Source organism: Hippocampus zosterae, chromosome 16 (assembly GCF_025434085.1).
Source record: "Hippocampus zosterae strain Florida chromosome 16, ASM2543408v3, whole genome shotgun sequence".
NCBI lineage: Eukaryota > Metazoa > Chordata > Actinopteri > Syngnathiformes > Syngnathidae > Hippocampus > Hippocampus zosterae.
Window position 1 is genome coordinate 10,658,417 of NC_067466.1, and position 21,682 is coordinate 10,680,098.

General features: G+C 40.2%; 1 protein-coding gene across 2 annotated transcripts; it reads right to left on the reverse strand.

Moving 5' to 3' along the window:
- Nucleotides 1-257: 257 nt before the first annotated feature.
- Nucleotides 258-21,495, reverse strand: LOC127588100 (oligophrenin-1-like). Of its 2 annotated transcripts, none has more exons than XM_052046665.1 (25): nucleotides 21,167-21,495; nucleotides 20,845-21,012; nucleotides 18,787-18,882; nucleotides 18,090-18,175; nucleotides 17,611-17,682; nucleotides 16,789-16,890; nucleotides 16,600-16,710; nucleotides 15,997-16,101; nucleotides 15,420-15,549; nucleotides 15,207-15,307; nucleotides 15,029-15,120; nucleotides 13,962-14,040; nucleotides 11,580-11,613; nucleotides 11,443-11,505; nucleotides 10,386-10,460; nucleotides 8,948-9,032; nucleotides 8,666-8,724; nucleotides 7,049-7,154; nucleotides 6,798-6,957; nucleotides 6,032-6,188; nucleotides 4,648-4,914; nucleotides 4,416-4,554; nucleotides 2,204-2,254; nucleotides 1,575-1,623; nucleotides 258-1,447 (listed from the first exon to the last, which is right to left on the reverse strand). In XM_052046665.1, exons 2-25 carry the CDS (start codon nucleotides 20,996-20,998, stop codon nucleotides 1,442-1,444), a joined length of 2,379 nt encoding a protein of 792 aa, XP_051902625.1. In that variant the 5' UTR covers nucleotides 20,999-21,012; nucleotides 21,167-21,495; the 3' UTR covers nucleotides 258-1,441. The 2 variants fall into 2 exon arrangements, with proteins under 2 accessions (XP_051902625.1, XP_051902626.1); XM_052046666.1 differs by having other exon boundaries at nucleotides 18,090-18,151; nucleotides 21,167-21,493.
- Nucleotides 21,496-21,682: the final 187 nt, after the last annotated feature.

Consider the following 21,682-nt stretch of genomic DNA (forward strand, 5'->3'; position numbering starts at 1 on the left):
AAACCGCTTGTTTGTAGGACAGTGTTGTGGTCAAAGCTTGTTTTGGTTGTGACGTACTCCCTTATGCCTAAACAGAACACTCAACACGCATGCACATGTCTGTGTCAGACTTAACGTTTCTACTGTTTACACAAAAACAAAAGGCGTCGTTCCAAGATGCAAGTTGCCCTCCTTGCATCCCTTGTTAAGAGTAATGCCGTTATTCCCATCCCCAGTGAGCGATGTGCTACAGCTCCAGGAAAAAAACAAAAGCGCAGTGAGAAAAAAAAGCACTCCCCTCTTTATTTACACATCGTAAAATATTTTTTTCTCTCAATCAAATGGCTTGTTTTGTATCCATTTGTACCCATCGGGTCACCCTGTGAACAACAGTTCCTACGTGTATGGAAAACGTGCAAAGAACAAACGTGTTAACTCAAGCTGTTTACTGTCACAAACAATGCTGGCTGTTATACTACTGTTGGGACAATCTGTTTATCGAAAGCAGTCCAGTTTAAAAAAAAAAGTGCTAATCTTAGCGTTGACAATTTTTTTGAAACAAACCATATGCTGCATGCACCAGGAAGGCATCCTACTGTTAACGTCTACTACTGTTGACAGACCAAAAAAGATTGGAAACACTACATATTCTAATCTCATCATACAACAGTGGTAACAGGCATTTTTCCCTTTAAACTATACATTTTTTTCACATTTAAACAAAAGAACAACTGCAATTTCCAGGTTGGAGGGAAAGAATAAAACTTGGCAGATAAATATGAAACAATGGAGTTCAATATCACACTGTGTAACAACATCTGCTCCAAATGTTATTGGAGGTGCAAACAATCTTTTTTTTTTTTAAGCAAAAGCTGACCTACGGAGGCAGAAAATACCTTTCACGTCGGAAATGTATCAACACTAATTATGGCCGATGTACGATGTGCAATCGGTGGAAGTGGATGAGTCACTGGAATTGAAATGGAAAATTTGATTTCCCGTTTCCTTTTACACTTTGGTCAGTCTTGTCAGATATTCGGCTTGAAATTAAGTTCATATTACAATTTTCTAAACAAACGAACACATTCAAATGAAATAAGTTTTGGATTTATCACAGACGGATGAGACAAAGGTTACGGATGGATAGACTATAAAAAGTGCCCAAATGTTTTAAGAGCCAATTAGGAGTACCGGTACTGTAAATTCCCACATTGTAACACTGTAGAACAACTCACAGGCGAGAGAGACGTGAACGCCGAAACATTGGAATGATGTTCAGAAACAGGACGATGGCCTTAAACGCACATTCAAATGTCACTTTGCGGCCATGTTGCCTTAAAACGATTCAAACAAGGCACACAAATTACTCAAGCAGTTGCCGTCCCACTCTTCCCAATAGCGAACGACATGTCGGCCCATTGATGGCATCATCCCCTCCAGCTTCCAAATGCTCCGCTCATCTTCAATTCTGACAGGAGAGGAACACAAGACTTTTTGAGACTGTTACATATTTCACAAGACTATTTCAAAAGCAATAGCGCCGGCGATATGGACTACGTTTGGCAAAAATTAAAAGATTCCGCTTCAAGTCTTACCTCTTTTTTTTCTTGCGTTGTCGCTGCTGATGACTGGGAAGGCGGTAAACTATATAAGAGGAGAGACTTTAAGACACTGCAGACCACTGCCACCTGTGGCCTGCACTCCTAAGTACACAAAGAATCCATTGTCCCCGTTGAAATTAGACGAGCAGAAAGTCAGAATGTCTGCTGACATTATAAGATGAACAGTATCACTCTTTGCATTTTACGCTTGAAATTAAAATACCCATTGCAGATTTAACCTGGCGTTGATGATCTGGATGTTTGTTCCTTTGTACCTGCAAACGCAATTGTTTTTCTGAAAAGTCATCTGATATTACCTGGCCTGGCCTATTGATTGGCAGTAATGTCTGTGCAGTTGCAACGCTAATCAAGGTCAAGGTCAAGTTCATCTTTATTGTCAAATATGCTTATGTATGACATGCAGCATAGATTAAATTTCTCTTGCAATTGGACTGGAATCGCAGTGAACGAGTAGGAGTCGGCGACTAGTGAAAAACTAGTTGCAGAACCCCACACACTGCACAACTGGTTGTGTTGTGCGGTGTGCAGCTGCAATGAAGGTTTCATCTACTGGGAGTATCGAAACATGCCAGGAAGGGAATATAGCGGGGATTTTTACATACCTGCTACCGTGTCTTGAGGCATTCTCGAAAAATTTAGCCTTTGAAGCAACACTGTAGGGGAAAAAAGGAACATACAGTGATGTATTAATGGCAAATAATAAATATATTTTGTATACATATCGCCGTCAACTTTAGTAAATGGCCTCTCCCATTATTTCCACAAAACTGAATTAAAAACATTAATCAACTTTTCAACTGTTGTTTTGTCTTGGCTATCGGCGGCAACTGCACTCAAATAGATGGATTCTGGTTTATTATTTATTTTGAAGATGTTTCATGATTACAAGTGATTTATAGGTCACAAGGGAAAGGAGACATTTGGATAAAATGTAGAAACGAGTCCAAGTCTATTTGCCGTTGGATTTGAAAGTACAAAGCCGTTTAATATTCGGTTGACTAACTCATTTGATTCTGTTATTGTAGTTGCATCTTTACAGGAGGACTAAAATGCTCCACACGTTTAAAGGACAAATCGGTCAATGAAGCAGCCACCCGTGAGAGTAACGTAGTTGAAACGGTCAAAGGTAATGGTTCACCAATTCCATCTGAGCTCCTTCACTTGTCACAGTTAAGCTGTGCAGCGCTGGTATGCGGACGACTTCTTCGAGCGATGACGACGCAATCAGCACTCATGTTAAAGGGATGCTTTTGCCGTGTGGTTCAACTTCCACGTCACAAAGAGCGTGCCAGATCACGTATGTGAAGTTTGTGACGTTATGCACTTATTGATATATAAATTGGATCGTTGTTTTTAACACGCTCTCCAGATTGAATAGCAGCTATTTTACTAAATCAATTATCACTCTCATCATTGTTGGCGATTCGCTCCCCTAATTATTACTCTTGGACAGTTGTGCGCATTGTTCTCCAATGACGGTAAACTGTCAACCCCATCGGTCAAAGCAGATGGCCGCCACACACATAGCTTGCTCTAAAGGAGTTCTCTCTGTCCTCATGAAAAGAGCCTTGAGTTGACTTATTTTGTGAGGCAACATAAAAGTCGAAATGTGCAATCGTAGACGAACATCATGTATCCCACCAGACATCATTTTCACCATGCGCCATATTCCAGACTTTCAGACTGCACTAGAATTACGACTTTTATTCTGTCTTTTTTATTTAAAAAAAAGACTTGTATAGGTTTAATATTTTTCATAACCTATAATCATGATTAGTAGTGAGGCACCGACCGCTGCTTTGCCTGGAGTCGTTGGGATTTTTTTTTTCCATTGTGGAAACTAATGGAACTGTGAATTTCCACTGTGTTCAAATTAGTTATCTGTCTTTCTGTACTATAAACGTTACTAGCAGTTTTCAATAACAAAGTGTGCTCAAATTTCAATACAATGTAATGAATTTGATTTTTTTTAAGCACCAGCAAAAAAAACCGCAAATCTTGAATGTAGGGATGTAGAGCTGGACATAAATGCAATCAAAATAAAATCACAGATTATGCCCCTCAAATCTGATTTCAGATTTAAATCCCCCCATCCGTTTATATGAGAAGAAGAATAACAACGGTTTGCTTTGCCATTTGGGACTTGGGTTTTTTTTTTCTTCGATACCAAAAACGCTTTGAAGCAGTCACCCCACCCCCGGCATCAATTTCCTCTTGGAAAAATATCCCTTTTGTCAAAACGCAATCCTAAATAAATTCACGTCATAAAATGAGTCGTCAAACTAAATGGCTTGGCTGGTCCTGATGTCCCCTTCCTCGCTCTCTCACGCTCTTGAGTCGTGCATGAGAGGCAAGGCAACGTCGGCAAAATATTTGCGGCTTGGAAACACATACCTCAGGTCAAATGTTTACAACATGACGATAAATAATCAACATAAATGGGCACCATGTCTTTGGCAAAGTGCATCGCGATTTACTCTGTGATTGCCTTCCACTGGGCTCCTTTCATGTCATGCGGAAAACAATATGAAAAAGATTCTGCTCATGTTGGTGGTTTCTTGGCGTGAATGAAATGTGTTATCGTCTTTAAAAATTTATTTTACAAAAACATGAAAGGGGGGGGCCGAATAGTCCCAAAATACAGCGTTGGCAACAATGCCTGTGCACAGGCATGTGGTTAGTGTAAGCAGTGCATCTCAGCAGGGATGCATTTTGACACTGAAATTTAAAAAAAGAAAAAAAAACGGACAAATACATTTTATCTGCCATCTGGCCCAGCCCTAAAAGAAGGCAATAAGGTGAGGGGCATCTTACTAGGATGCAGCGGGTCCATCGTTGCTGGCTGCACTCTGTAGCTTTAGAGAAGGTTGCCTGGAGGGGGGCTCAGGAGGCCTAATCGGGGGTCTGGAAATTTGAGGTGTTCTGCCAGTTCTGCTCAGACCATCATATTCGCCTGCAAAGCAACATATACAATTCTTATCATTTGAATACTTGCGTGACGTCGAGCTTTGAGTGTTTGCGGAATATTCCATATTAGCGAGCGAACCTTTAGGATGAGGTCTTCTGCCCTGTGCTGAAGTTACTCGACTCACGGTGACTCCAGGCTCTCCATTTGGCAGTGAAGAAGACTCTGGCCTTTCTACTTTACTGATGTCAAAGTCGACCTGACTGGTAGCTGCTCTGCAGAGCGGTGCTTGCCTGCGAAGAGGTTCTCGGGGAACAAGTGGAGCGCAGTTTGAAGATTTGGTCCTCTGCAAGGGAACGGGGGTCGCCGAGACATCGCCTTCCATCGCAGAGTCGCTGCTCTGGCCATCTGTTACACAGCGGTGACATGACTGTAACAATGCTCATAAACTCTTTACGGGATGTTCGGCTTCAAATGACTGCTCGGGGATTGCAAAATTACAGGAAGTTGAAAAATTTCCATGGGAATTTATGGGAATGAACGGGAATAAACCAGGAATGTACAAAATTGAAGTTTGGCTCTTAATAGGGAACTTAAATACGATTGGGGAAATAAATTTGAGTCGAATCTTGACTAGAACCACCAGACTTTGTGGATGCCTGACAGGGTTTAGCAAAAATACAGAGGTAGTGCTGCGATCCCTGAGGGAAAGCGTTTAAAAAAAAAAATTCTTCTTTTTTTTTGCAATCGGAATAAGGAGTGGAGCTTTTTCATTAACATTTTGAATGGGACTTTTTTGGCATTCTTTTTGGGGAGGGGTGTCTTTTTGTCAATTTTTCAAAGTGGTGGGTCAAGGATAATATTACAATTATTATATATTAAATTATTGTATAGCTTATATATAATCTAGAATCTATATTATATATTACAATAATTAAAATAAAAATATTAAAAATATAAAATAATATTAAATATTAAACAACATCCATGCTTTTGTTCACTTTGCTTTTTTTTTTTTTTAAATCAGAATTGTTTTACCCAATCTTGATTCTACAACTAAAAACAAGTCACAAAGGAATTAGCTGTGTATGAAAATTAACATTCATCAAAACAACAGTGGTGGTGGTTTCCCAGAGCTAAGCTGTATCAACTTTCAAAATGCAGAGGGAGGACAATTTGCAGGTGCGCCAAGTACCTCCACCAGAGTTGTCGCAGTCCCACCCACTGAAGAAGAGGTTTAAATGGATGGAAAATTACACGATTTTGAATAAATCCATGAGTAAAATGTGAAATACAATACAATGAAGGATCAAATAAGATGGCGAGTTTTACAAGTAATAGCTGTATTTAATGGACAGACTAAATACACATTTTCTGTCCCGAAACAAAATGACACCCACAAGTGTGTTTGGTGCAGCTCTTCCAGAAATGTGTCCAAACATTACAAAGTAATGACATGACGGGATAATGATAATGATGAGGATGAAGATGATAACGCTGATGATGAAAGCAGGGTGATAATTACTCTCAATGTGCTGCGGCTGGAGGAAGTGCTCGTGACTCAGAGGTGGATAAAGACGAGGCGGCCGCTTGGAGATGGTGATGGGCTGCCGCTTTCTCGGGGTGATGCGTGGAGGAGGGACGGGCGGGGCGTTGCTGTCCTCCGGCTTGTGACTGAAAATCTGTGATCACGGCAAAACTTCCAGTCAGTAAATTTATCTCCGCTCCACATTGTAGAGCCTCGTGAAGCAGCAACAGTGACGATGATACCAAAAATTTGACACTCCTCTGTACTATCAGAGGCAACTTAATTGACAGAAGAAGCCACTGCCACATATGAAACTATAACTATGGCAGAGTGTTGTAAAACGCAACATATGTGTCTATTGCTTGACGCCGCACTCCTGTCTCGCTCACTTACAGTAGGACATGGAAAGGCGTGTGTGCGTTTGTGTTTCTCTGTGCGGGTGTTTCTCTCGTTTCCTCAGTCAGATGAAATGTAATTGACTAGCTTTAGCTCTTCATCAACACCAAACTTGAAATGAGGTATGTGGTTGGTTGGCCAGAGTGGTACATGCAGTGCAAGCGAGGAAAGTCCACATGACGGACATCATCTTAATTTTCGATTTTAATATCATGAATGTTCATATCTAAATATGGCAACAATAACAATTTTATTGCCCAGCCCTAATACAGATACATTTTTATAATAAAATATTAGACAGTATTTCTCCAATTAAAAATGCGCTTCCCCGAGGCAACATGATGGTTAACGGTCGAGACGCGCGTACCTTTTTGTATTCCTCGATCAGAATCTCCACAACAATGTTTTGGAATTTGATGTCCAACATGGCGGCCACCGTCTCTTCCTTTGCTCTCATCAATGTGGGTCCGTAGATGACGGCCATGTTTGAAGCTGTCATGAGGTTGTCTTTGCTGTGACTGCACACACTGGTGATATGGATCACACTTATTGAGTGTAAAATTCACTGTGAGAATTCTGATATTAGTATGCAGGAGGACAAAATGTGCCGGCACTTACACCACCAAGTGTTTGAGAAGCATCTCAAGCATCTCCCGATTTCTTTCAGGTAATTTGTAGATAATCGAGTGAATCTCGCTCAGTCGGAAGTCCAAACTGTCCGATTCTAATATAACAAAGGATATGGATGATATTTGGAATCAAAAACACACTTGACAGACGTGCTATACCAAACTGAACACGTTTGAAAAGGCGAATGGTGTATTCAATAGAGCTGCTACTGAAACGAATTGTGTAAAACTGTGGGGTGGCTATAAAACTCAAAAGAAATAACATTACAACCAATAAAACAAGGTTGAGTTCATCTGAGGAAGGTCTTTTGAAGGAAACTAAAACCATCCTTCGTCTTGAGGCTCTCCCAGTGGGACATCTGGCTAGAATGAAAGACTTCTGCTATTAAAATCGGTTTTATGATGTTGACTAACGTTACTCAGATTTCCTTTTCCCCCCTCAAACTAATCAGCTGTCCTGCAGCTGAACTTCCAGCCAACGCATTCCAACCCAAGTGTGGATAAGACACTGAATACAAACGGATTCTCTTACATTTTCATTGACAAGACGCACACTGTATAGTACATACTGTACTGTATTCTGCCATCAGTGGTTATTTCAGCTTGGAAACAGTTCTGGGGAGGACATGTGGCTGGATATTGGGAGTAATGGCCGTGAATCCCAATTTTTTTTAAAGTAGAATCTCTAGATCCCTGACTGCCACACTCTAGAGTGCCACCCCAGCCATCAAGTGCGAAATTACACAACTAAATGTTTTTTTTTTCTTAAAAATGTCGATTTCAAAAAAGGTGTCTGATGAACTGTGATGTCATGATTTGTCTCATTTATATAATAACTCGCTGACCAGCGAGGGTGGTCAGCGAGTCCAGAGATCCAGAGACGCTTTCAAATTCACTGCCAGGCGAGTCTGGCTCCACCCACAGGTGAAAGCTAAAAGATGAGCAGAGCTACATTGAAGCTTGCTTGATTCACAGACTACTGTTAGCTTGTGATAAGCGACTCAAACTTGATTGCTCGGCGGGCGAAGTTGTTGACTCAGTGGTGGGGTGGAGGATTTGTGTTTGGTGACAGTCACAAAAGTCAGACTTGGCCAAGTGAGGCACGCAGCTGCCCATGTGACAAGAAATAGAGTGTGAAAAGTGTGGTCTAATTCCTGATCCTTGAGGTATTTTGACCATTGCATGTTACTGAAACACCCGGGGAAAGGTTTTCAATTTCAAATAGAACACAAGATTTCTCCTTAAAGTTGACATATAAACAAACAACATGTTGTTTCCCCCACTTTGCAGCTATAACAGTTTTCAGTCTTTGAAGATACTCAAAAAGTCAAGTTATTCCATGCCAAATACTTCCAATTCTACCTTTGTGGAGCTTGCTTTGTGAACTAGGGGAGGGAAAATAGCCTTCTCTAAAGTGTTACCACAAGGTGGAAGCAAAATGTCATGATTGAGTTTCATGAGGAGAACAATGGGGTCAAGCTTAATTCATGATTGATAAATAAAGGGGTGAGACCAAGACTTCTGTTCATGTTGTGTAAGGGTAGTTCAGATCCTGAACCCAATTCAGTGGGGTTTTAAGTAAGGGTCTAAAGTTGATGTGCCTTACTTGCAGCTAGAACGAGGTCTCGGTGCAGATCGTAGGTCATCAGAGGTTCAGACAGACTTCTGCGAATTAATAAAAAAGCACTCGTAAAAGGATCAGAGCAAGATGGGTTGACAGTAACCGCATGGCAAAGAGAGCAGCACTCAGTCAGTGGTTTACTACCAGAGGAAAAGCGTCAGAGAAGCACATGCATCTTGACCCAGAAGTGCACATGTGAACGTTCGGTGAAAATACAAAAAGGATCGACGAAATTATCGCTTTTCATACACGTATGTACTCACGGACCTTAAATAGAACTTCATTGCACTGGTGATAGTTTTAATGTCCCAGTCGCCACAATGCAGGTCCACATCCCCTGAGTTTCCAGGAGCTGCAAAGGAGCACAAAGCAGCAGATGAGGTGTTACAGATATTAATGATGTGCTACACTAGATACATGCTAGGTCTAACACCATCTAGTGTCAAGGAAAGATATTTTGTCAAAGTAAGAAAAGTGTAAGTGTGAACAACTGTGATTATCGCTTGTAGATTCGGTCTGTTTATTGCAGCCGATATGTTCATCTTCCACCATCCCAGATTTGGTTCCAAGCATTCATTCTTGTTAATTTTACAAATATGTAATGTGTCAACTGTACTTTAATAAGGTTTCACTGGATAATAGAATGGACACACACCACAAAAGCAAAATGTTTGATAGTCACCATTGCCATTGTTGTGGAGACATTATAATATCAATACATTTTACATTTTATTTTCACTTTTTTAAAATCAATCAAACTTCAATTTTGGGATGATATGGAAGTAATGATGTTGAAATCACATTTTAAGTTGGTTTATGATTTTAAAACCCTCACATGGAAGTCCGCTTACAATCAACAGTAGATTTTGTGTCATAAGAACCCAAATGACACACATGCGATAAGAAAGCTAAGCCACACACTGATACAGTATATCCATTGGAAATTAAAAAAAAAGTCAACAGTAGCTACACCTGTATGAATCAATGAGCTCCAAATCAGAGTTGTATCAATTTTGAAGATTGGAATTAAACATTGTAAAAGGGGTCCTTGGGTAGGAACTTTGTTCCTACAGTGGCAACCTAACCCAGATTTGTACACAAGAATTAAACTCTAGTTTCCTCACACATTCCAATAACATTGATGCTTAGGTTAACTGAAGGCAAAATCAAACTCATTTTTGTCGCCGGCCTCATTGTATTCATGGTTTCACTCACAATGCCGTTCTGATCGTGAAACCACATTAACGTATCATCTTCCCATTCGATTATTAGCAGCTGCCTTTTTACACATTTTGGTTTCAGGTATTTGTGTTAAGAATACATTTGTGAATCAGATTAATCAAAGCTCAATATGGATTACATCTAAGCGAGTTTTTTTGGGGTTGTTTTTTCCCCATGAGAGAATACCAACAACTTAGGCACTAAACAGTACATTGTTTGCCAGATGCTTGGCAAAAAATAAAATAAAAACAGTTCATGAAATAGGACCGCCACACATGCATCACATCTGCTTCCCTGTTAACTTCACAAAGCGCAATTTGTCAAGGCAGCGTCCTGGAGAGCCTGTGCAGCGCAAGTCGGTGGCTAACACTCTACTCATGACAGAAGCTGCGGAATCGTTCGTGTTTTGTCGTCGGACATGCGAGGTGCATTGAGCAGAAGTGTGAATGAGCGGCAAATCAGGTTCACCGACTCATATTCTTACCAAAGAAGGCATTGAGAAGCTTCTGCACTTGGATGTTGCTGCCAACTGTTCGATACACACCCTCTTGTGTGACTCCTGCAAAATGGGGGTGGGAAAGAGCGTGAGTTTGTTCTGACAAAAAGAGAAATGGAAATGTACCACATGCTTCTCCACAAAGATAGACAGACAGATGGTCGTCCTCATTTAGGAATGTGGCATTTAACTACTTTGTCTGGACTCAAACAAAGGGACATGCTAAATTCCTATAAAATTATTCATCTGAAAGCATATGTGACTTATTGATCTGCCTTGAAATGCAGATAAATTATTGACTTAAGTGAACACATTAACAGCAGCCCGCTGACTTAGTGGTTAGCACATCTGCCTCACAGTTCTGAGTCATGTTCAGGGCTTTGAGTCCCTGCTCAGCTCAGCTCAGAAGGATGACACACTGTCATAGCAGTTCTAAGATACTGACGGCACATGTATGCCCCCTGGCTGTGATCGGCAGTAGGAGCTCTGAGGTGATGGTTCAGTGCTGACTGCTTACTAAGGATGATACAAATACAATTAGCATCACATGAGGGGAAAAAAAATACTGACAGGAAGAGCATCTTCATGGCAAAAACGGATTGATTTTGATGATGTCTGGCATCTATAAACTAATTTGATGCTGTCCATGAATCCTTTATCCGTACTGCCTGTCCTCATTCAGGTGTGCTCGAGCCTATTTTGATAGACTTTGGGTTAGAGGCGTGGCACGTACCAGATTGGTTGTCAATCGCAGGACCATATACTTTGACAATTGAGCCTTCATACCTACGGATAATGTAGTGTCTTCATTTAACGCTAACATGCATGGTTTCGGAATGTGAGAGAAAGCCGAAGTATATAACGTCAAATCCAATTAACATTAGTTTTTCCCACATAAGAATAGCTGATTCTAACCATTCTGGTTTCTGATGCTGCCATGAGACTACCCTGTATTTGAGAGGCCGCATGGGAGGAAAAAGAAATGAGTCACTTAAGCCGTGTAGAGTAAATCCAAACAAAGAGATTCATATGTGATACCACACACCTTTTTCTTCCACATAGTTGATGCACTTCCGCACAAACTTGAATCCAGTTTCATTGAGCTCCACTGTTTGGAGAAAGAAAGGTCAACTCAGAGCATTCTTCACCACTGCCCACTCAGCGTAATAATAGCCCACTTACTTTCCGCTTGCTTGTGTATCGGGGAGTGATATATCTGAAATGGGAAAAAATGACAGACTAAATACAACATTGAGACACAATTGTGAAATGGCATTTTCAACTCTCACCAGGGAGGGTTTGATTGTAAAACTTGTTTACACTTTGTCAATACACGTTGAAAAATAATGTGGTACTTGGTATCTTTTATTTTAAACCAATTCACACGGAAATTAAGAATCTCTTACTGCAAGAGCAACATGGCCATGACTGGCAGCAACACAACAACTGAACATATGCTAAACACTGCTTCATAAATGTATGAGACCATCACGCTATTTGTCTCAGAGACCATCCCACCACATGAAGTGCTTTCATGCACACTCTTGTTCTCGCCATTTTAGACCTGTGAAAAATAATAGAGCAATTTCAAACGGAATTCCCCTTTTTATAGAGAAATCTGAACAGGCTTCTCTGAGATGTCAGAAATTAATGAAGTATAACACCGAACAAATAAAAAACATTTTTTTCTGTTCTAGTGTATAAATATTATTTGCAAGAAAAGAACAATAATGGGTATTTCAAATTTGTTTCGTTTTTTTTTTTTGGTTAAACAATAAAGTAGATTACTTTTATTGGTTTTATTTTAATTATAATAAATGTTATATTGCTACATTCATGATTATAAATTATACTTAATTATTTTAGCATTGCAAATAAATAAAAGCCATCACTCTAGATGCACTCAGACACTAAAACTTAAGCACAACTGAATATCAGATGGAATGAAAAATCATCAAAATACTGTATGTAAGAAACCGAAAAGTATTTGTTTTAAATGCCAATTAACTCTCCACCAAAGCAATTCTACGAGCATCGACGCAACCAGCTCGACGTGTTTAACTTATTTACAATGGACACTGGACTGTTGCAACTTCCCTGACAGTGTGGCTGCTTATTTCGAAAAGTACACACATTTTGTGGGACAAAAAAAAAGTTGTAATTTATAAATGCTATATATATCTAGGTCTGATCACATTTATTTTTTCTTCCTTCTAATAATTATCGTAAACACTACTTTCTCCTCATGATGATATACTGTAATTCAAAAACTGCAAAATCACACCTGGTGTAATTGGATTATTTTACAGATTTATTGGAAGAGCACACACATCCGTCCATCCAAGATTAATATCTGCTAAGTGGGTGGAAAAGCCTTTGGCTATAAAACTCACGACTGAATGAATAATTGAGGAAGTTGCAAAGGAAAACAGCACCCAAAACTTTTCTTTTTCTTCTCCTGCCCCATCTCGTGACAAAAACTGTTTACTTGACTCAGGGGCATCCATCACACTACAAACCAGTGCGAATATTTCTTTATGGGACAACAAATGCAGGAATCAAATGCTCTATTTGTTACCACTTAAGAAACATTAAAATTCCCATTGTGTAATAGGGTCTATGAGTTAGGACTTTTAACAGGAACCAGGTGTCATTCTGAAACACAGTTAAATTTGAAAGTGTCCCACAGAGTCATCGTGTTGTTTCATAGAGCTAATTTTGCGACTGACCACCTTGCTGAACTAACTTGATCTGTCTTCTAATGGTTTCAGAAGCCATGATTAGCCAAGAAACGAACACAAAAGCATTTCTTCTTTCCGGTCCACTTTATCCTTTTTTAGCCCATGTAGTTCATTAAAGCGACACATACAAGTTGGTGTAATTTCATAAACAAGCAATCGACGTGTTAACAACTTGAATAATTTTAAGAATATATATACGGTGTGTATATATATATATATATATATATATATATATATATATATATATATATATATATATATTTATGATTTAATTTTACCCAGTGAAATGAACTGAAATGACTTTAATCCATTCCAGCCACCCCCAACCCCATATGATTTTTTTTTAGCAAGGTGGTGTTAATGAAGAAAAATAGCACTGGATTGTATAAATTCATAACTAACTGAAAGGGAATGTAAAGCGCTAAACTGGTTTGATCATTTGAAAAGTGTAATTCCTGTATGTACTGTAGAATTTGTATATTGGATTTGTGCCCCTAAGGGGTGTGGCCTACTAAGTGTTATCAATAGCCGGAGTTGATTCATTTGCATGCGAGTGTCTGGGTGTGTCTTGTGGACCAAAGCAGCTCCTTGTAGGTGTTGTTGTATTTCTGTTTGGCTGATTGTGTAGTTCGATAAATAAGTCAAGATATCACTTATTTAGAGTGTAGATAAATAAGAGCTTCCACACAGACTGGAAGAAGACATTGGCGGCGGGGGACTCACTTGTCTGCCTGCTTTACCACCTATTTTATTTACTCAGGAGTCCAGCTCCAGCAAATATTTATTGGAGGAATAACCTAAGATGATACGAAAATCAACTCACAGGTTCTTTTCCGTCCATGGCCTCCATCCACAATTTCCTGTCTCCCTCCGAGAGAGCCTGGAACGTGACAGGCGTGTTTCTATGGAAACAGTTACAAATGCCATCAAAAAGGAAAAGGTTGCAATTAAAAGATTCAGCTAGAAAAAGCATTACTTGACTATGATTAAGTTTAGCATTTAAGCTCTCGTTAAGCCTCTGAAAGTTGGACCTGGATCATCTCAATGCTTCAAATATGATGTTAATGCAACTTTGATTAAATCACTATTACAATAAAGGGAAGAAGAGCACAAAGCAATGATGGAAAACACAAATGTTTTTCTGGGTTTCAATTTCTTTTCTGAGAAACATAACAGAGGCAACATAACACTTGAAATTGAAACTAGCAGCCATGTCAGTAAACTAACTCAAGCATCACTGATCAACCAACTGCTGACGCATAACTTCTAAATATACAGTATGTTCAACAGTAACATATGTATAAATACATTTTTATCTATTACACAATATAACAGAAATATATTCCCATTAAATAAAACGTAATTCTGTCCTTTATCTGGCCCGATATTGAATGAAAATTTACTGGAAGCTGCTTTTAAGAGTGAGCCGTCAGGGTGAGTTTTCTTCGCAAAGACAGTACTGCCACCTTCAGTCTCTCATGCAAGTTGAGATCTCATTACGTTGTTAACATGGCTCGAAGGAGTTGCTCAACATTATAGGACACGTTCATGCATCATTGAGCAGTCATTTAAACATTGAAAAGCACCCCCGCAACAAGCAAGTGTCTCAGCCAACTCCAAGTCATTATAGCAGAGCCATGTGTTTATAATGCATTCTGTCATGAACGGCCTGATGAGATAAATATGAGCTTGTATCTTTCCTCTTCCTTTGCGAGCGTAATTTTTATGCCATCAGTCTCTGACGCTTCGGGAATGTTTGGGCTATGGCGCATTTCACTCATACTCCCTGTCCTTGGAAAACCACCTGGTCCCCTCAACAGTCGCCTGTTTACCCCGCGAGGCTCGTCCGGGCGCCTCGTCTTATACGCCCAACACATTTGCTTCACTAACCTCTCGTTAACTTCCACGTCAAAACAAAAGCGCTTGTCGATGGAATCTGTCTTCCGGCGCACACAAAATTTCAGGGTCAGCTGCGTGGGTCCCTGAAGGGAATCGTAATTGCAATATGGTCAAACATTAGAGCTCTTTTTGTTTTAAAATGTACAGTAAGGATGCTGTAAAGCGACACCTGCTTAGTGGTGGGTTTCTGTTCACAAGGAACCATAACCAACAGTCGTCCCTCTGTGTGGTATTTGCAGTAGTATTTGACCCACGTTACACCGAGGGCCCCTGTTGGGATGGAAACAAAACAGAGCACACCTTGTCCAAATTTGTACGAGGGGGTAATTTAAACAAGCTTGATCAAGTATCTCACTCCTGTGTAAACACCTGCTCCACTTACACTTCTCCTGACAATACAGATACCCGGCCATGGGGAGCCAACTGGGCCTTTTGCAGATCTGCGATGAGTGTTTCATTCGCTTCATGAGGTCCTCCATCTCCTCACGAGTGCTCTCATAGTGGTTCCTCGTCTGCGGGCACAACCACACGGAGCTTGATGGGATTCTTATTAAGGGTGGATTGACATTTAAAGTCTTCATTTGGGATTTAGTGTCCTTATCAGATGTATTTTCAAGTTAGCCATATACCCCTGACATCATTGAGTGTTTACAATGAACATAGGGCGGGGGGGGGGGGGGGGGGGTTAATTAAAAAACAGTGTTTAGAGGGACAAAATAGACTTCAGGGAGCTAAACAAACATGTTTATCCTGGTTAGGATAACATGAAAGCTGGAAACTATGCTCGCTGACTTTGGGCGGAAGGCTGGGTTCACCCTGAGTTGTCATTTATTGTAGTTATTTGTCACCCATCGGCATATTTCAGTCATGTCAGATTATAGTTGAAAACATCAATCTGATCTGTTTGTAGCTGGTGCAGTCACATCAACAGATAACTGTTGCCAAGGAAGACCACTTGCATTCTGCAGGCTGAGCTGCAGCTCTTGCTTGTAGGGCATGAAGTCCTGCGTCATCTCCACCGTTAGGTTGTTGAGGGTCAAGACGCTGTGGAGAAATGCCAGTACCTGCACAACAAAACTGGAATGTAAAATTTGCCACTAAAGGATTTTTGTAATTCGTTTGTAGTTAACACACTATAAAGTAAAGTCTTGCGATGCTTGGCCTTCAGAACAGCCAGGGAGTGGGGGGAGGAAGAAAAAAAAGAAGCAGTCTCCCTTTTGCAGCTACAACAGCTTGCACTCTTGTTCTAGATTTCCCCTCTTAATTTCTATTATAGTTCATCTTGAAAGTGTTTAATGGCTTTGGAACCACGACTCTTAAGGCCTTCAATACCAAATTCATGGTCCATGCTGCTTTTCTTTGTTCACTGATAAACAGTCATGTTGGAAAAGAAAAGGACTTTCCCCAAACTGTTTGCACAAAGTAAGATGCAGTTGGCCAAAATGTCTTTGTAAAAAGATCAATTAAAATATAGAGGAAGTAACTTCTAATAATGGATTAAGATGTCTGTCAATACTTTCTTCCCAAAGTGTGTGTGTGTGTGTGTGTGTGAGACTACTTACAGGCTCCACCACATCAAACTTCTTCCTATCTTGGACCTGATGGATCTGGTACACATACTCCACAGAGGACTCGTAGAAGTTGACTCGCTCTTTACACAAGATCTCATCAGCCTGTGTGGTGGGAAAAGACAAATGAAGCCACAAGAAGGGCCGAGCGGTGTCGCTTTCACTCCAACAAATGTCACTAACGTCTTGAAGTTGACTCTCCTTCTTCTTAGCAGAAAGATTCAGGTGCTTGTCCAGCTGGGAGTAGTATCTTTCACCTTCTTTCTCAAATTTTTTCCTCTTTTCCTACAGAAGACAACATGATTCAGTGGCTTATGTTGGTCAATTGCATAATAAAAGTTACATTTTTTCCAGCGAATGTGTCCAAAAGAGTTTTTCTCCAGCTACAAAAACACTCGAGCTCATAATTTCCAATACCGTACTTAATAGCTTTTTCTTTTATCCACGATGAAAGGCCTTGTAATCCTGTGCTGGCAAAACGATTTGCATCCAAGGACGATTTCTATCACTAAATGTGATTAATCATAACACTTCTGCTGAGAGGATCAAAATACATAAATGCCTTTAAATTGCAACAAATGTGTCACTACACCTTATAAAAGTGTACAGAGGGAATCAGTGATGTGGGAAAAAAATCATCAATAGTAATCAAAGGTGATGGGAGAATGATATAATAAAGTAAATTACCAAGCCCGTCCCATGTCATTGACATTTTGAGTACATAGGGGTGTAATAGCTCCCAAACAAAAGTCTGGTTGAATTTGAAAAGACTGCTTATTCGATGGATTTGATACCCACGAAACAATGTTTTTCTCTTTCACAATCAACGTTAAATGGGGAAATATGTGAGTACTGCTCTTCATGTTGCCACACGTATCCTCACAATAAGTAATGGGGAAGTAGCTCATGGCATCCTGTTTGGCACCACAAAGGATTGGATGCATGCTGTGTAAGCATTTGACTTCAAGCCCAAAGTGACACAGCAGAAGACAAGACAACACTCACTTTTGTTAAACCGATTTGCTCCTTTCTGAACTTCTCCAGAGGCTTGATGAGCAGATCTGATGCATTCTGAACCTGGAAAGCGAAAACATGGCATTACTTTTCCAATCCTAAAATGTGTCGTTATGTCGTTAAAATATGATTTCCAAACAAATGTGTTGTTGTTGTCGTTTGCCCCTACAATTGATGCATTGTTTTCAGCACGGGGTTAGCACATGATACCAGATTTAAAATTGCTGTCGTTTAGTTGGCAGACAAGCCAGTTGAACAACATTTGCTTCTAGTTGTAATCCACCATAAAAATACCATAGCATGACAAGAGCAAAGGAAAACATCCAGGTGCCAACTAGTTTATCACACCCGGAGAACAAGTAAACAACTTGCAACGAAAACGATAAAAGTGCACATTAATGTGTCTGTCCAAATATCTAATGAAGGTCCGATCGAATGCGGCGTGTGCATGGAGGAAATTGATAACCCACCAGCATCATCCTGTCGTGCTCCGCTTCCTGTAAGAGTCCCGCAAACTCCTGGAATGACTGAGCTGCGGATGAAAGGTCACAGAACACTTGGGAAATACACAATCAAAAGGATGTAATATTCATTTGGTGGTTTGTTTGCTCCATAAAAGTCCAAATAATAGACACAGATATTAGTATGATGCATTGCAGTTCTACAGCAAGACTAATAAACACGTTTGCTCAGTCGCTCTGACAGTGTGAATCAAAAATAGCAAATAAAATCTCTATTTATTTGAGATGTCCAATACCAATTTTTTCAGGCCGACACCAGTTTGAGTATTCACTATTTGAGCACTCACGACAAGGAGTACTGATACCTCTCGTACTGTTGACGTATATTTAATTCAACATGATGACAAAACATTGTGAACTACACGTTTCTTTCTTAAGCAGATGATGACCCACCAATGTGTCAGACTGCCGCAGTAGAGCGCCAACTACTGCCAAGAAGAACTTATTCAATGTCAGATTGTCTTTGCCTAAAGCATTAGTCGCTGGTATCAGCAACCTTCACAAGTACCAAGACTTAAAAATAAGGCCAGTATCACCCCGATTCTGATAATTGGTATCGGTACTCGTCCATCCGTATTTAATGCAATGAATAATAAATTCAATGGGGCAGTTGATAGGCCACTGACTAAGATATTGACTTACGTACCGATGTTGATCTCATCATCGGTCAGGGAGTCACCAATGAAGTCAAACTGGAACACACTGAGAGTCTGCGAGAGCTTCTGCACAGCCAGAGAATAACCTATTGAAAGATACACAGAGCCTTTGAAAACCATTCATCCATCCGTTCAGTTTTTATAGCGTGTGATCTATTTTGGATCATGGGTGAGTTGGAGACTATTCCGGATGACTTTGAGCGACAGTTGAGTACACTTTACTGGTCATCACCCAATCACAGGTGATATGTAGCCAAACAGCAATTGACCCTTTACACCAATTGACAATTTGCTGCACCTCCAAAAATAAATAAAAAGCGGGAAAAAAATATTTCCACTGCTAAGCATGAATGACAACAATGCAAAACATTGTATTTCAACTTTGAGGCCAGCATCATTTACAAAACTTGTTGGAGCAGTTGAGTGAAAGATGGTGTTTGACTACATTGCATTCAAATCTTTAGCGCAAGACAAAGTTTTGGATCTGTCAGAGGTGTGGAATCTCAGTCAAAGCATTTCATCCTGCTCGTCACGTAAAAACAATAAAACCTAAAAGGAAATTATCTTCAAACCTAAAACTCCGCAAATTATCATCATGCATAAGAATAATACATTTGTTTAATCACTGCATCACATTTTTTGATACATTCCATTGGGATCCTACGGGGGGGAAAAGGTTCCTATTTGGCTCTTAGGTTGCCTTTTTATTTTTGCCCAGATAGGAAAGTCAGCAGGAACTTGTATGTGGTCAGTGTTAACCCCACTGCATCTGGCTTTCATTATCTAAACAAACCTGGGTCTGGTAAATCAATACTACAAGACTTTTTGACATCGGGATCCAGTGGCATATTTGAAATTATCCTTTTAATCAACTGAGATCTGTGTGTGTGTCTATGCTTCACTTCTTTTTTTTCTTTAATTCTTTAGTCATGAACATGTATAGTGTGCACAGATGCACGTGCAGTTGCAGCTCAAAGACCGATGTCAGCACTAAAATAAACATCAACATTGGTGCATTCAAGGAAAAAGACATTCATTTTATGCCCAGAAGTGTGCCAACACCAACAACAATGCCACTATTTGTTTGCGGGTGCTACAAAATGGGATCTTGGCATGGAAAACAAAACCAATTTGTGTAGCTTCAGGGGGGTGCCACATTGACCCAAATGTAGCCATGAACTGTACCCTGATCTCATTATTTATTGCACAGAAATCTATACCATAAGCTTGAAATGAATGGGAGTTGGAGGGGGGTAACTGAGCGATTAATCAACCACTCTTCTTGGCCTAGTAAAATCAATATACTGTGGTCTGGCCATATAAAGTACATCAAAATCACCATATATATATTGATTAATGACTGAATTAAATTAATGCGTGCATATCACGACAGACGTGTTCTGCTACTCCACTTGGCTGCAACACATTTTGCTCTGACCATTCAAGGGTGTTATAATGGTGATGCCATCGGGGGCAGCGCTCTGGCCCTGTGAAGATGAGTTTCAAATCTTATTGGTTAAACAAACAGTCCCTCTTCTAATATTGTTATATAATACAGCACGACTGATTGTGAAGCACCTGACCAGATTATGTTGAAAAGTCAGCACAGAGAGAATGAAATCTGACCGTACGAAAAGTATATACAAATAAATAACACACAGCCCAGAGAAAAAATGTAAACAAGTTCATGAAACGTACAGTATACTAGAATTTAGTTTGTTCAAATAGGTCCGCAAAAAAGGTTTTGCATGCCCTGACCATCACCCAATAAGACTGTGTGACTCAACTTGACTTTGTACTTGCTAAACCCAAGTCATGACTTGCTTGAAATTTTGTGGTGACTTGACTTGCTTGTTTGTTTGTTTTGCTACAGTAACAGTATTTAAAAGTGCAGGTCATACATTTACTTCCACCTCTGCCAGTTTGTGCTTTGTTGTTGTAATTGGGGAGCACTAGCACCTCCCTAATGTGTCTCTCGCACCATAGCAACGCATCGTGCAATCTTGCGCAAAAAATGCTCAATTCAAACAAGAGGATAAGATACTTACCTTTAATTGCATTAATTACATTGTTGCCATCTTTTATTAACTCTTTAAGGAACTTGCTAGTTCTCTCCAGCTCCAGCTCGTAGCACTTAAGCGTCTCCCTAAAGTCAGGACTGTCCGAGTAGCAATCGCTAAACTCCAGAGGGGGATGCCCCATCTTGCTTGTAGTCTCTAGAACAAAAACAAACACAAACAAGATGATTGGAACAGCGAATTTGGTTTCTAAGCAGCTCTCAGCTCGCCTATAACTGCACGCCGCTCATTGCCGCCCAGCTTGAGCAACCATGTTACCCGTGGGAGCCTGCAATGGCCGCAGGTCACTTACCAAGTCCAAGGGGGGAAGACGGACGGTGCGAATTACTTCCTCGCTTTTCCGGGACTGACAGACTCTTTCCGACGTTTAGTTACACGAATCTTCGCCCGTTTTGCCACTTTTCCAGTGTTGTGATGTCGCTATCAGAAGAGCGGCTGGTTTAATTTTGGACACGTCCCATTCCAAAATCTTTGCATTTTCATGACTCATATTGACATTCTGCTGTCATCATTTTTAGTCAAACTCATTAAAAGTCGCTGTATGGAATGTTTAATGTAAACTGCGAGCTTACAAGTGGTGTTATTTGTATATCAAACGCCAAGGAATAGTACAAATTTAGGTCAACGTGAAATGGAACGCTACCAATCAGGGCCGTGACCAATTTTTTTTTCTGCACACACCCCCAGGAGGTTCTTAAAGGGCCCGCTTCAAAAACAAATGGCAAGCTAATGGCTAACGACTGAATATTAAAATGTTTGGTCAGATTTGTGACGACATGCAGTACTGTACTACAGTATTTACTTTTCT